The sequence below is a fragment of the Pinus tabuliformis genome, chromosome 6 (assembly GCF_031772625.1).
Source record: "Pinus tabuliformis cultivar Carrire ecotype Pingquan chromosome 6, CPIR1, whole genome shotgun sequence".
Lineage (NCBI taxonomy): Eukaryota > Viridiplantae > Streptophyta > Pinopsida > Pinales > Pinaceae > Pinus > Pinus tabuliformis.
This window is the reverse complement of record NC_142292.1, coordinates 2,043,012,658-2,043,027,811: the sequence shown is the minus strand read 5'-3', so window position 1 is coordinate 2,043,027,811 and position 15,154 is coordinate 2,043,012,658. Positions and strand designations below refer to the sequence as shown.

General features: G+C 37.2%; 1 protein-coding gene across 14 annotated transcripts in view; it reads right to left on the bottom strand.

Moving 5' to 3' along the window:
- The window catches only part of LOC149267450 (uncharacterized), a 78,039-nt gene that overhangs the window by 14,267 nt on the left and 48,618 nt on the right, over positions 1–15,154 (bottom strand). For all 14 annotated transcript variants that reach the window (XM_089432818.1, XM_089432838.1, XM_089432835.1 and 11 more), the window contains 2 exons: positions 12,232–12,290; positions 11,958–12,068 (listed from right to left, as the gene is read on the bottom strand). In XM_089432818.1, coding sequence (XP_089288944.1) covers positions 11,958–12,068; positions 12,232–12,290 — 170 coding nt within the window. The remainder of the gene's footprint in view (positions 1–11,957; positions 12,069–12,231; positions 12,291–15,154) is intronic.

Genomic DNA, 15,154 nt, shown 5'->3' with positions numbered 1-15,154 from the left:
TATAGAGAATGCCACAGATGCATGGACTGCCTTGAAAACTTTTAAAGACCTCTTTGATACTCAGCCAGAATCAAAGAAGGTTGATTTACAGTTAAAATTGTTGCAACAAAAATTAACTGAAGATGGTGATATTCTTGAATATCTCTCCAGACTTAAGAATATTAAGCAGGAAATTATTAATGCTGGTTTTCCCGCAATTGATGATAGCTTTATGGTCACAATTGTAATTGCTGGGCTTCCTTCTTCCTATACGCATTTTTTAGAAACTTTACAAGTAACTGGGAAATTAGAAAAACTAAAGTTTGATGAACTTTGTGAAATGTTAAGTCAGCATGATAAAACTTTTGGGAAGAAGAAGAAAGTTGGTGAAGATGTTTTTCTCACAGAAGCCAGCACAAGTAAGTCTTCCGCAGATAGTTCTCGAGGAAGAGGCCGATGGAATCAGAATCAAGCAACACATAATCGAGGTCGAAGCCAAAGTAGAGGCAACAATTTTAACAGAGGAGGAAGAAATAATTTTCAAGGTAGAGGAAACAACCAAGGAAGCGGAAATTTTCAAGGACAAGGATATAATAGTCAAGGTAGAGGACAATCTCCAAATAGAGGTCAAAGCAGAGGCCGAGGACAATCTTCAGGACGAGGAAGAGACTTAAGTCAAATTGTGTGTCGAAGATGTAACAAAGTTGGCCATTATGCTGAAGATTGTCGAACTTCACTTAATAAAATTCCCAAGTTTCAGCAGCATTCAGCACAATTTGCAAATGATCAAGATGAAGACAGCTCAGAATATGTTTTTACTTCCTCACCAGCATCACAAATTTCATCTCATCTTAGAAGTGACTATGAAGATGCCTGGATCTTGGATTCCGGGGCAACTCAACACATGACATGTCGACGTGATTTTTTCTGGAATTTTCAAGAATGCCAACTTAATTCAATTTTTCTTGCTGATGATACAAAACATACTCCTTATGGAAAAGGAGTCGTAAAAGTTTTTCTCCCTGACATTGGAGAAAAATTGATTTCCAATGTATGGTATGTACCCAGTTTCAAGAAAAATTTGCTCTCTTTAGTCACGATTCGACAAGCAGGACATCAGGTGATTATGGAAGATGGTTTAGTGAAGATTAATTCAGTGAAACAGAACTTGAAAACAGTCATGACAGGTTATGAAGATGGAAAACTGTTACGGATGAAAGGGACAGTTATTCCAAGGCATTCTGATTTTGCAGGGGCAGTGACTACAGGTATTTCACCTATCAGACTATGGCATGTTAGATATGGACATTTGAATTTTGAGAGTCTTTCTCAATTGCAGAAAAAAGGAATGGTTAAAGGACTTCCCACATTCAAAAGGGGAAATGCAAAATGTGAAGCTTGCATTTATGGTAAACAAAATCGAGAAAGTTTTCCAACAAGTTCATGGCGTGCAAACAGGCGGCTTCAACTAATTCACAGTGATGTTTGTGGTCCACTACAAACCTCATTTGGTGGTTGCAAGTATTTCTTACTATTCATTGATGATTTCAGCAGAATGACTTGGGTTTACTTCTTGAAAAACAAGTCAGAAACATTTGATAAGTTTAAAATTTTTCGCCAACTTGTTGAAAATGAAGTCAAAGAAAAGATAGGTACTCTCAGGACGGATAATGGGGGAGAATTCACTTCAAATGAATTCGAAACTTATTGCAGTGAAAATGGCATAAGACGACATCTCACTAATGTTTACACTCCACAGCAAAATGGAGTAGTCGAAAGAATGAATCGCACTTTGTTAGGAATGGCGAGATCCATGTTAACCTTTAAGAGGTTAAGTCCAACATATTGGGCGGAAGCAATTCATACAGCTGTCTACTTAAGAAACAGATCTCCAACTGCTTCTTTAGACGGAATCACACCTTATGAAGCTTGGTTTGGTTTCAAACCTCGAGTTAAACATCTTAGAGTTTTTGGGTCAGTGTGTTATGCCTTAGTTCCGAAAGAAAAACGAACTAAGCTTGACTCAAGAAGTTTAAAATGCACAATGATTGGCTATTCTGATGAGAAGAAAGGGTATCATCTTTTGACCAATGGAAAATTCATTGTGAGCAGGGATGTCATTTTTGATGAAACAGAGAGTAAGAGTGCTGAAGAAATTGAAAATCTTCTTCACAAATTAGAAACTAAGGGAAGTAAAAGAAATGGAAAAATACAAAGTCAACCAACTTCACCAAATTGGTATGAACTTGATTTTCCTTCCTCTGAAGATGAGTCATCGAGTCCATCTACATCACCAACATCATCAGGATCTTCTAGCAGTTCATCCGCATCTCCAAGCAGCAGCAGTTCTTCAGACAGTGAGTCTCCACATTCTTCACCTGAACGACGTACATCAGTTTATATTAATCCTCTTTACAATGATGGGGACTTTACAGAAGCACAAACAAGTGAGCACCAACTTCCGAAATGGGCAGTTCAACTTTTGAAAGATGTAAAGCCTGATGAACAGAATAAAACTGGCACCAGAAGGGCACATAGAAGTGAAGGCAATTTTGCCTTGATAGCAAATGATTTTACTGAACCTTCCACATACAAAGAGGCAGTAAAACATAAAGAATGGCAACAGGCTATGGTTGACGAATATAAAGCAGTAATTGATAACAACACTTGGAAACTTGTTGAATGTCCAACAAATGTTAAACCCATAGGATGCAAATGGGTTTACAGAATTAAGTATAACCAAAAGGGTGAACTTGACAAGTATAAAGCACGACTTGTCGCCAAAGGTTTTGCGCAGCAGGAAGGCATTGATTATGAAGAAACCTTTGCTCCAACAGCTAAATGGAACACCATCCGATTAACACTTGCATTGGCCGCTCAAAAAGGATGGAAACTTCATCAAATGGATGTGAAAAGTGCTTTTCTCAATGGGGATTTACAGGAGGACGTGTATATGACCCAACCACCAGGTTTTGAAGTTGAAGGACAAGAACATAAAGTCTGCAAATTGATCAAGGCTTTATATGGGTTAAAACAAGCTCCCCGAGCTTGGTATGCAAAGATGGATGATTACCTTAAGAAAGTTGGTTTTCATCGCAGTGAATCTGATGATACTTTGTATGTGCGACAACAGGGAAAATATTTGGTAATTCTTGTTATGTATGTAGATGATTTGATCATCACTGGCAATCATGATGATCATATTGCACAGGTAAAAAAGGAGTTACAAGCAGGTTTTAAGATGACAGATTTGGGATTACTTCACTACTATCTTGGAGTTGAAGTCTTCCAACGTCCACATCATATTTTCATTTCACAGAGTAAGTATGCAGCAGAGGTTCTTCAGCGATTTGGCATGCAAGATTGCAAGCCCGTTCTCACCCCCATGGAGCAAAACTTGAAACTTTCAAAATTTGAAGGGGGGGAAAAGGTGGACAGTACAACTTACAGGCAGTTGATTGGCAGCTTGATTTATTTGACAAATACTCGTCCTGATCTATCTTATGCAGTCAGTATTCTTTCACGTTTTATGCAGGAACCACGAGACAGCCACTGGAATGCAGCCAAAAGAGTTCTTCGATATATCCAAGGAACAAAAGATTTTGGTCTTCTTTACACAAAGACTAAAAATTTTGTACTTGGTGGATATTCTGATGCCGACTTTGCTGGGAGTATTGATGATCGAGCATCAACATCAGGTTATTTAATGAATATGGGGTCAGCAGCAGTATCTTGGAGTTGTAAGAAACAAGCTACAGTGGCCACTTCTTCAGCAGAAGCAGAGTACATTTCAGCATGGGAAGCAGCATGTGAAATTGTTTGGTTGCGCCGAATTTTGCAGGACTTGGGCATTTCTCAGGCAGAAGCTACATCATTGTTCATTGACAGCCAGTCAGCCATCAAACTTGCCAAGAACCCAGTTTTTCATTCAAAGACAAAGCATGTGGACACCAAGTATCATCATATCAGGTCGCTCATTGCCAAAGATGTCCTCAAACCAGTTTATTGTCCTTCCGAAGATCAGATCTCCGACATTTTCACCAAACCGCTTGGCAGAATAAAATTTACTAAGTTCAGGGATGAACTTGGTATCTGTTGTAATGTATCTTTGGATCATAGGGGGGAATGTTAGATGATCCAAAAATACTTTTTTATCATAGGTTATAAAATTAGAATAAAATAATTATTAATTTAAGATATTAAATTAATAATTATTATTCTAGAATGTTTAATTATTTAATGGAGACTTTTAGAATTAGCATATTGTTGTAACTAGATATGACTCTCCAAATGTGTCGTATCTTAGGCTCTATTTTAGGAGATTAGTTAGCTAGTTGGTTTGAATGGCATTTAATGTAAATGGACACTTGTTATTTAATAAGTGATCCATAATTAGAGGTAGTTAGGACATGGAGCTTATAAATAGCTCATTGCAAGAGTGTTTTGTTGTTCGGGTGTAAGCTCTTGCAAATCAACTATGTAATTGTTTTTTCTGATTAATAAAATTACGTGTCTGAGGACACTTCTGCCATTAAAAAAAATGTATCTTTTAGTCAAACCCCATCTGCCAAGTCATCATGCTCAAAAGAGGCACCCTTTCGCATGGAAAATAAGCCTATTTATACACCTATTCATCCTCCTCCAAACTTCAAAATTTTGTGGCAGTTCGTGTATCACATCTGTGTTAGTTTTTGTAGCATCAGATGTGTTCTGGCCATGAAATTTGGTGGAGAGGCTAGAATACATGAGATCCCCAAAACCCAGAAATCGTTTCTGGAAATTCCACCTAGAAGTGTCTCAATTAGATTACTAACCGTCCCTTTAATATTTTCCTAAGTCTAAACTTAGGGAATACGGTTAATTAATCAATATTAATTGAGATAAGATGAGAATTGTTTACAAACTCACAAGGATCGACTTCAAGATGATCCTAGCCATTGATTAAGATTAAATCTTGGTCGTTGGAGTCCCAACAAGGGATTATAAGAAGTAGTCGATGGGCACTTAGAGAAGACACTTCTATAGTTCGATTTTCTTGGTAGATCGATTTCTAAAGAGCAACAACAGTTGCCGGAGAGCCAAAGATCGAAGCAGGTTTAGTGAGAGGTAGAGACAGTGATCCGGAGTAAGTTTTCCATATCCGGAGAGGCAACAGCAAGGGGCCGAGTTATTCCCAGTGAGGTAGCACAGCGCAGTTGCTTCAGAAGCAATTCGATTTCGCTGGAGAGAAATTCGTTTTCAATTCCAGGGACCAGGCAAAGGGTCCAGAGTGTCAGCGATTTCCTCAGCAGAGTCCAGAGTGCCAGAGAAGCAATTTCAACTTTAAAGTGTGATAGGTACCCTTATGTAGCCCTTTGCTCTTCAATGGAGATTGCCTCTACACTTTCAAACGACAACGACTTTGGTTTTCCATAACTTCATTGTTGCTTCAATTTATTAGCATATCCATCACTGGTCTCCCCCACTTAACATATCTTTGGGATGCTCTTGGCCATCTGCTTGCTCTCCATGAGGATATCAACAAGGTTATTAGGAACAAATTTTACTAACAATATATACAAGCCACTTGGATCTCACATTTGTAGAATCTTGGCCTTAGAATGGCCTTCAATTTAGAGGATTTTAAGCAATTGAGAAATGGTCTTATTGCACACCCCAACTGCACCAATTGTCACTAGACTCATGGCCTCAAGTTCCCACTTGAACAATTCAAGGTAGGCTCTCATTAACTTTAAATCAAGCCAAAGCATTGTATCCCATGAGAAAAAAAGATATCTTAGCTATGTCATTTTAAAAGAGGTGGAATCTATTGAACATTATATTTTCAAGTTTCAACTACCCCGTCTACTATGAGATCATGGAAAGGTACCACTCTAATTTTTGTGATACGAGGAGATCCCTATCAGCCTTCATGTGCTATCTTGACTAAGGTGTCTAGCTCTTTACATGCAAAAACTGATGATTCTTAGATATTACATTTTTTTCCACGAACTTCAATGCTTGGTGGAGTTGACCATTGAAGTGTATCTAAAAACAATTTTGAAGACTCCATGCCCGAGGATGTGTCAGAGGCTTCATGTACCATCAGAGTTTTTTAACCCTATTTCTTCTTCTCATGTTGTACTCAGATTCCACAAACCCTACGAGGATGATGTAAAGTGATGCTAGTGTGATGAGTTGAGTCATGTAACAGACCTAGGTAACTTGGGACCTTGTCATCAAGTGACTTTTTTACTCCAAGCATAGCCCCAAAGCCAAAGTGTGGCTTGATAACAAGGCCTTGGGTGAGTCCTAGTGTCTAGGGTCATTGTATATTACCATACTATATCACTCATAAAATTTCATAGAATTTGATTAGGTCGAGGGGTCAGTTTTTAAATTTTTTAAATTTCCTACAGGGCAGAAATTGGAATAAAATCTAAATGTAAAATGTAATAAGTAATGTCTAGACAAGTTGTATGGGGTATGTGTGCTCAAAATTACACCTATCACCCTCAACTCTCTAGTATAACACACTTTGAGGAGTAAAAAATAAGTTCTAGGCCCTCAAAACCCACTTTTCCTATGTTTAGTGGGAAATCTGACAATAAATTAGCCCAGAAATAAATTAAATGGAGAAAAATAAATAACTCCATGTGAGAAAATGACATGGAAATGACTTGGAAATTATCTCAAGTCAAGAGTTAAGTCAAAGGACAAGTGGGAGATGATTTGGCACCTGACATCATCATTGCATTAACCACATATGGAAATCGAATTTTTGGCATTAAAGAGGGGAAATCAAGCTAGTGACTTGGAAAATCAAACTTATTGAGGAAAATCACATGTCGGGCGGTATCTTAATGGAATATTTGATGGAGACTTGTCTCCACTTCCACTCCTCTTAGCTCTCACACTTGGCATCTTCACTCAACAAAAGGAACCACGCATTCCCCAAGGAGGCCCACGCAGTTCATGAGTGAGGATCAATGTATGGCTCATTGGGAACATCAATTTGATGCGACACTTCTTGGTCTGACACTTGGATAATTCGATTTGCTTGAGGAGATTCTTTGGGCCACATAAGGAATTCGATTTGGGTTGAAGGCTCACATGTGTCATGGCTCCATCTCCACTTGGACTTCGACTTCCTTGCTTGGGATCTTCTCCATCTCCATTTGTCACTTGGTTGTTGCATTGGGATTTGCTCCCATTTCTCTATATAATAGAGCTTTGAACTCTCACTATTCATGTTATGAGGTATTGGGTTTGAGGAAACTCTGTCATTTTGTATTTTCAATTTGCTAATATAATCAAAGACGTTGGGACAATTTTGGTGGTGTTCTCTTGGCATTTTGAGGTGATATCATTCCATAATTTTGTTATTACGTTTTAATTTTCTTGCATATTTGAATATTGTTAACTTATACTTGACATGTCTTAGATTGATATGTGCAAGCTATCTTGCACATATCCTTGATTTTGAGTAGCATTGTAGGAGTGAGCTTGCCAATTTATTTTTGGAGGAATATTTGGTTTATCTCATCCATTGTGTCACTCAAATCCTTTACAAGATAATTTTTGTTTCAAGTGTGTTGGGAGAAATCTATTGGAAATTGTGTGTAGGAATCCATTTGGGTGTGGGAAAAGTCTCACATAAATCAACTCACTCCCGGATTCAAAGTGACTCAAGACTCATTGATTTTCACTCCAAGTCTTTCATCTAAAGAGGAGCAAGAGGGGAGTTTCTCTCACTCACTATCTACTTGAATCATCTACTCATTTAAATTACATACTTCTTTGATTTTAGAGCTTTCAAGGTTACATAAGCTATTCAAGAGCAATTTCCTAAGCCAAACAAGTATGGGGGTTCACTCTCATTACTTGATTTAGTGTTTTGTATATTAATTTGTATAATTATTATTGTTTACTTTGCTCTCTTTCTACACTAATACTCCTTTTTGTTTTGCAACCCGTAGTTGGAGCTTTTGGCAACAAGAGTCTTGAAGAGAAATCTTGGAAAACTCTAACTATTTTTTGTAGGACCTCTCAAGCACTTGAGCATCAATTTCAAGAAAGTCGTGAGCATTGGAGGATAGCTGCAAATTAACTAGGCCGTGCACCTTTTGGCGTTTGTCTTTTTCATATTTTGAGAGGATTCCATTGGTCATTGTGGTTGCCATAGTTTGGAAGGAGATTCTTGCTTTGCTACCTCTTATTTTGTAAAGTTATCTTTCATCTTTTGGGCAGCCCTCTAAGAGGCTTTCTACTCATTGTAACCATTAATAAATATCAAAATTTGCTTGTAGGAGCTTGGGATTTCACCCATGGCATCCCTCCTCATTTAGAGGGAGAAATTTGTGGGTGGATTGACTTTGCATTCTCATTTTCCTAACTTTTCCTACTTATTTCATTTGCATGTTTAATTGGGAATTAACACAACATCACTTCACATTTCTTTTGTTACTTTTACTATCCAAATTCTTGCACGTCTAATGCTTCAACATTGGCAACTTGTCCCTTGAGCAATTTCATTTATTTGCAAAGCACTTTAATTTGTGGACAAGATTTGATTTATCCAATTTGCACTCAACTTCTTAAATTATTTCACAACTATTTGGATATATGGTTCATTATTGTGTCAACTTATGCTACATGTTTTGGTAATTTTGGATCATTATGTTGAAGCAATTTTATCTTAAGCATTTAACTTGTCTACTTTCAATCAATTTGTGAAGCACATGCAACACTTGTGAGCTAATTTCCATTTTATTTCTCCAATTGAAGTAATTTTTCCAATTTATGTTGAGAATTATCTCATTGTTCTTATTTTGAAGCATTGCAATCAACATTTTTTTGGGAAAAGAACAGGCATCTCATTTAGGCATATTAGTTTAACTTGCATTTCTTAAAATTTACCTCCAAGCATAAACTTGGTTGAATAGAAATATAGGACCAAGATTTTCCTTAAGAATTCTTCCATTTAGTACAAAGCAAGGTAAAGATGTGTGACCCCGTAGTTATGAAGGTGGCATCGTCCCCTTGTAGCAACGAAAACACACATGGCTTGTAGGGATTAGGGGAAGGGTATCGTTAACGATGACAAGTGCGTCATCAGCCCCTCTTCCTTACAATCACCCCAATCTTTACTCCTTGGTAAGAGTTTGAATGGATAATCTCTCACTTTAGAATAGGCATTTAGTCTAAAACTTACCAAAATAATTGCATCTAACCTTAGTTAAGTGCATATCATTTTAACTCACTTTACTTTTAAAGCATTTTACTTGAAATTTGATATGATGTGCTTGAATTATTGTTGAAGTATTTCATTGAACAAGTGCAATATCTTTCCTTTTTTGCAAGTGAAGCTTTGGTTCATCATATCCCATGTTGCAAGTTATTTAAATTGCTTTTGAATCATGAATGATAGTATCTTGGCTTAATGCATCTCTTTGCAATTTATATCTTTGCAAGTTAATATTTATTGATTTAACATTGATTTGTTTTGCAGAATTACTTGTTATATTTCATTTGAGCAAGTGTTTATTATTTTGAAACAATTTTTAAAGCACTAGTTTTACATGCTTATCTTTTGAATGTGTTGATGATCATTGAGAATATCCTTCATTCCATATCTTGTATTGCTCATCATACTTGTTGAACTTGCTCATAATCTTGAAGTAGCCCAATTGACCTAGAATCTACTAGAAACTCGTATCATCTAAATTTTCATTAGGGACCACCCCCCCTGATTATTTAGGAGAGCTTAAACAAAGAGAGTTGTGATTAGGTGACAGCCCCATCTCTTAGGTTTGCTACCAAGCCACACCTTGTGGAGCTAAGGGATTTTCTCATACTAACTTAGGTGTGTGTGCTAGGCGGCATCAACAGGTGGCACTAAGCACCAAGAGATCTCCTAATGAGTGGCACAGCTAACACTAGGTTAGTGAGACAGTGTATAGTCTTTTCCATTGAGGGGTACTCATTCTCGGCATAGATCAGATCAAGAAAACCGCTTTAATCCAAAGTCATATCACAAGAGTCTTTTCACAGATGTTAAGTGCTAGGAGAAAATCTGCTTGTAGCCCTCATATGCCTCCAAAGATCATCTAGTCAGGCCCTCAGCATTCAACACTATCTAGACAACATCATTAGACAATATATTGAATCCTTCTCAATTATTGATTCTATGGGAGATATTGCTTCCTCCTCACCCTCTACCTTGTCATCCTATCTTATGGATGCCTAGTTGATCTCTTACACTCTTTCTTCTTCCTCTTTTAATGCAATATTTAATTCATGAATTTCATGTTTTGTCTTGTTAATCTTGCCTTATGCTTTCAAGATAGACTAGGGAAGTCCAATAGATTGGCATGATTAATTATACTTTGTAGTTCCATTGAACTACTTTTAGCTCGTTTCTTGAACATTGATAAAACTATCTTATCTTATCTGTTGGTTAAGGATGGGATTCATCACATAAGCTTTACGTGTGAAAGAAGTGAGATACATAACAAGGCACAAAACATTATGGCCACTTTTGTGGGGTTGTAAGGTAGCCCATGTTTAAATTTCTCAGACCACGGTAAGCAGATACTCACTCAGAATAACTAAACACTAGATAGCTTAAAACTGAAACCTATCAAAATTGCAATCTCTGGAGTCTGAATACTAGAAGACAAATACATGCTACTGGCAACACAGACAGAAAACACAGAAAAACAAAACACTCAAATATGCATCACCGTTTTATTAAATCTGAAAAACTGTAAATTCAAATGCTATAGTACAAAACATAAACTTGCCAACAACCTAAGTTGATCCTCTCATTCCTTTGTAGATGAGTAGGGTTACAATTAATGCACTCCATCTGTGAGGTGCACCTAGGCTAGGATAGGAAACCCTAACCCTAAATCTTCCTAGGGTAATACACCTAACATGCAGGAGAAACTTCCTAGAATAGAATGGTGAAATGGAGAAGACTGACAGCATGCAAGCATGTGTCATCTTGCCTTCAGAAAAGCACCCCATCTAAACCTGGAAGACTCCTCTCTCTCATGCACATTCTAAAGTTAGATCAAGCATGCATACTAAAAACAAGCTGAACTTAGCTGCCCTGAAAACTGGACTGAAGACTAACAAAAGCAACACTATAAAAATCGATTAGCTCCATCTGAAACTGGAACTGTTAAATCTGGAACAGCAGTTCTAATTCTGGAAATATTCCAAGGTCGGTGCCTGCATTGCCCCTCTCCATCTCTCTACTACATAACTGTTGTGCATGTCCTTTATTCCACTGTCCACTAGTGCTGCACCCTCCAACAGGAACCAAGAACAGTCCAGCAGGAGTGCCATAAATGCTAGAGAAAACTAGCTGAGCAATCAACGGTAAATAACAGCCCAAACCTTTTGGATCGGGTTGTGGTGGAATATCATACAACATTAATTGCCCCTACAAAAGAATGGGGTCATCTTTGGTGACAACTGGATGAATACACAACGGGAGGACACATATGGAATTCTACAATATTTGCAGACATCTCATCCTTGTGGAAAAATATGCTGTTATGACACTTTCAATGGAGAAGCTACGCCACTTCACTTGGCAGAACTCAAGTTTAAATCTGATTTCAGCAATATTGTTTGTAGCTATAATATGAATTTTCAGAATAGGCATTAATTATCTATATGTTGGAGCCAAAGCAAACATGCTTGCCATTGTTGCCTATATAAGGGGGAAATGCACATGCCTCTACTTTGGTGGGAGTATTTTTTTCATGCACAGTAATGAAATATGAGCATTTGTTTTGAAAAGTAAATAAATGAAAGAATGATCACAAGAGATTCGAAAACAATCTATACAAAATGTTCATTTTAATTTGCATTGGATGCTCATTAACATCTCATATTAAAAAATAATATAAAGCAATGGATGTTCCTAATTGTAAAAAGAGATAACAGAATTCGTGAATCTTCTAAAAAACGGGAAAATATTGTACCTGGTTATAGTCATCATCTCCAAAATCTTCCTCTTCATCTTCTATCTCCTCTTGTTCATCATCGTCACCTTCACCTTCTTTCTTTTCCGTATTTTCTTTACCTTCAGTTTTCTGAGAAATAAAATAACATCTAAATCATTGTTAATTTCTGGACAATGTGACCGCCCATCGTTTTCCAAGGTTGACAAAATAAAGTTCAGAAGTCGTCTCAACTATTCTCAAGGTGGAGAAGCTACCTCTAGAAACTAGACATAGACTATAGGGGTTTTATTACCTCCATTTTTTGTTGTACTTTTTGCTCAAGATTTTCAAGGCGCTCTAACCTTTGGAGATCTGATGCAAATCCAAGAATCTCACATCATTTAGAAATCTCTAGTTTTAGAAGTGATCCAATTATTTTACGTTTTATTGATTGCAGCCATATTCAAAATATTTAAAAGATTCAGAAAAATATTTCGATCACATTGCCAAATATGTAGAGCCATAAAAGGCCCACCAAATCCCTTGAATAAATTAGTCAGACAACTTTCGTATGATATAAGACAAATATAGAGAGCACACTAAAAACAATAAATCTATAAATCTAAACTTAACAGCAACTATATGATTTTAATGAATTTAATTGTATTAAGATATTGCAAAAGAAAAAGAAACACCAAAGTGCTCTCACTGATCTGTGAACACTGAAGATCTCGTGATTGAGAACAGAAAGAAATCAAGGATATTGTAAGCAATCAAAGAGACTATCTAAACACTAAGTACTGAAATAAATGTAAAAGGCCTAAATTTAACAATGTACTTTTAGAGGCACTAGAAATTGGTCTCATCTTGCATACCACATGCACTATTCAAGACACTAATCACTGTATTGCATAAACAACGAGATAAGAATCAAGATAAATGACTAGTAATTTTGAGGCATGATTTTTGTTGGCATTATGGCTAATTTGTTGTCCTTGATGGCAACCTACTTGACAAATATGTCATTGATGCTAAGTCACATGACACGAGGACACGAGACACGGAGGACACGTAAATACGAGTATTCAATACGAAACGCAACGACCTGGAAACAAGACACGGGGGACACGTTTTATATATATATATATACACCGAAATATAGTTTTTTATCCATATTAAATTGCAGATTGCAGCTTATCTAATCAAATTAAAATATAATTACTTCTCAAAGTTCATAGTTCACTTTAAAAAAATAAATAGAATCAAAATTTACTATTTAGAAATTAGAATGTGATATGCTTGGTCTTGATTCTTGAATATTCAATGTTCATTGTTCATGTACAACTTACAAGCACATAAGAAAATAACTAAAGTCTAATCCTATTGATTTCCTCTGCCCCTCTTGCGAGAAAATGCCACAGCTTTCCCTTTCCCTCTAGATGTAGATGCTCGTGCTGGTGGAGTTGGCAGTGGAGTTTGCAATGCTCTAGAAGCTGAAGAACTAAAAATAGGAGCTATAGGAGGTAGACCACGTCCTCTACTGGTGGCAAGGGTAGCCCGGGCAGGTGGTGTCACCTGGAAACATTACAATCTCCCAATCCTGAAATCCTAAAACACTGATAAGTCTACTGCATTTTGAATGAAATCTAAAATTCTACTTTCTCCATATGAAATCCAATGAGGCCGGAACCACTCTCAAACATCCTGAGTCATTTCATTGTAATGTTAAAAATTTAAGTAAAAGGATGAAAATGAAGATTAAGGAGAATGTCACTTTTACTTTAAGAATTTAACATTACCATGAATAGCATATCAATACTAGGGCCTAGAACGCTCAAACCCTCCTTGGCAGCAACCACATAGCTCTCCCCTTCCTTCTCCAGCAATCAGAAAAATAAAATGACATGGAAAAAACCAAAAACGGGTTTTTATAGACCGCGCGAAAAGTTTTGCCTGTCACTGGGCGATTTTTTCCATCGTCGCGCGATATTTTCGAAAATATCGACGATATTTCGGAAATCGCGCAATATTTTTAAAAGCCGAAAATATCGCCGATATCTCGGCGATATTATCAACACTGATTAAAAGTAACCAAGATTATTGCATTGCACATAAGTATTAGGATTTGCACAGCATATAGGTTAGTTATGCACTCAAGCAGTGATTCTTCATCCAGTCATTTGGTCCTTAATTGATATAAAGCAAGTAAGTTGACTCCATAAGGCACTAGTCGCATTGATAGTTAAATCTAATCTCTAAAAGCTTGCTAAATCAACCAAGTGGCTAGGCGTCTCCCAAACTCGTTGGTTGCTAACTTGTCTTTCATTTCTATCTTTCATAGGGACTAGCCCCCATAGCCTGTTGTTGGGAGACAGTTAGAACGGAGTGGGTGGGGATCAGAGTCACAGCGCCCGCCCTGAGTCGTTGTCGCATCGTGTTTGTACAATCTGAGCGACAACAAGCCCACGGGACTAGGATTGAGGATTAGCCCCCCATTTAAGATGAGGGAACAAAACTACAGTCAAAACTCCTCCTCCTTCTAACTCAACCAATAATCCATGCCCAATGTGCCCAAAGAAAAACAAGTATAAGCACCCGGTTGCACAATGAAAAACATACCTTTAGGATTGGATGGTCCACCTTCAAACATATGCTCTCGACAGATAAGCGAGGCCACATATGACTAGTTCAGGGAGCGGAGACCAAATGGCACAATATATCAGCTACACTAGTGGCTGTCAGGGTTTGTTGGTTGTCGGCTGAAGACAAATCTAGGAGAAAAATCCTCCTGTTGATTGTCGCCTTACACACACACCTAAGTTATGTGAGAAAAGACCTTAACCCCACAAGGTATGGTTGATGGCAATACTAAGAGATGCGGTTGTCACCTATTCCCAACTCTCTCCTTTTAAGCTCTCTCTTAGGTAAGCTAAGGGGGTGGTCCCTAGTGAAAATTTAGAAAAAAGATATGAGATTTCTAGGAGATACTAATGTCAATTGGATTACTTTAAGATTATGAGCAAGTTTCAACAAGTATGATGAGCAATACAAGATATGAAATGAAAGATATTCTCAATAACCATCAACACATAATTCAAAGATGAACATGTAAAACCAGTGCCTTCAAGATTGCTTCAAAATAATAAACACTTGCTCAAAAATAAAATGTTTCAAAATGAAACACCAAGTAATCCTGCAAAACAAATGAATGTTAGAAAAAGATGATATCAATTTGC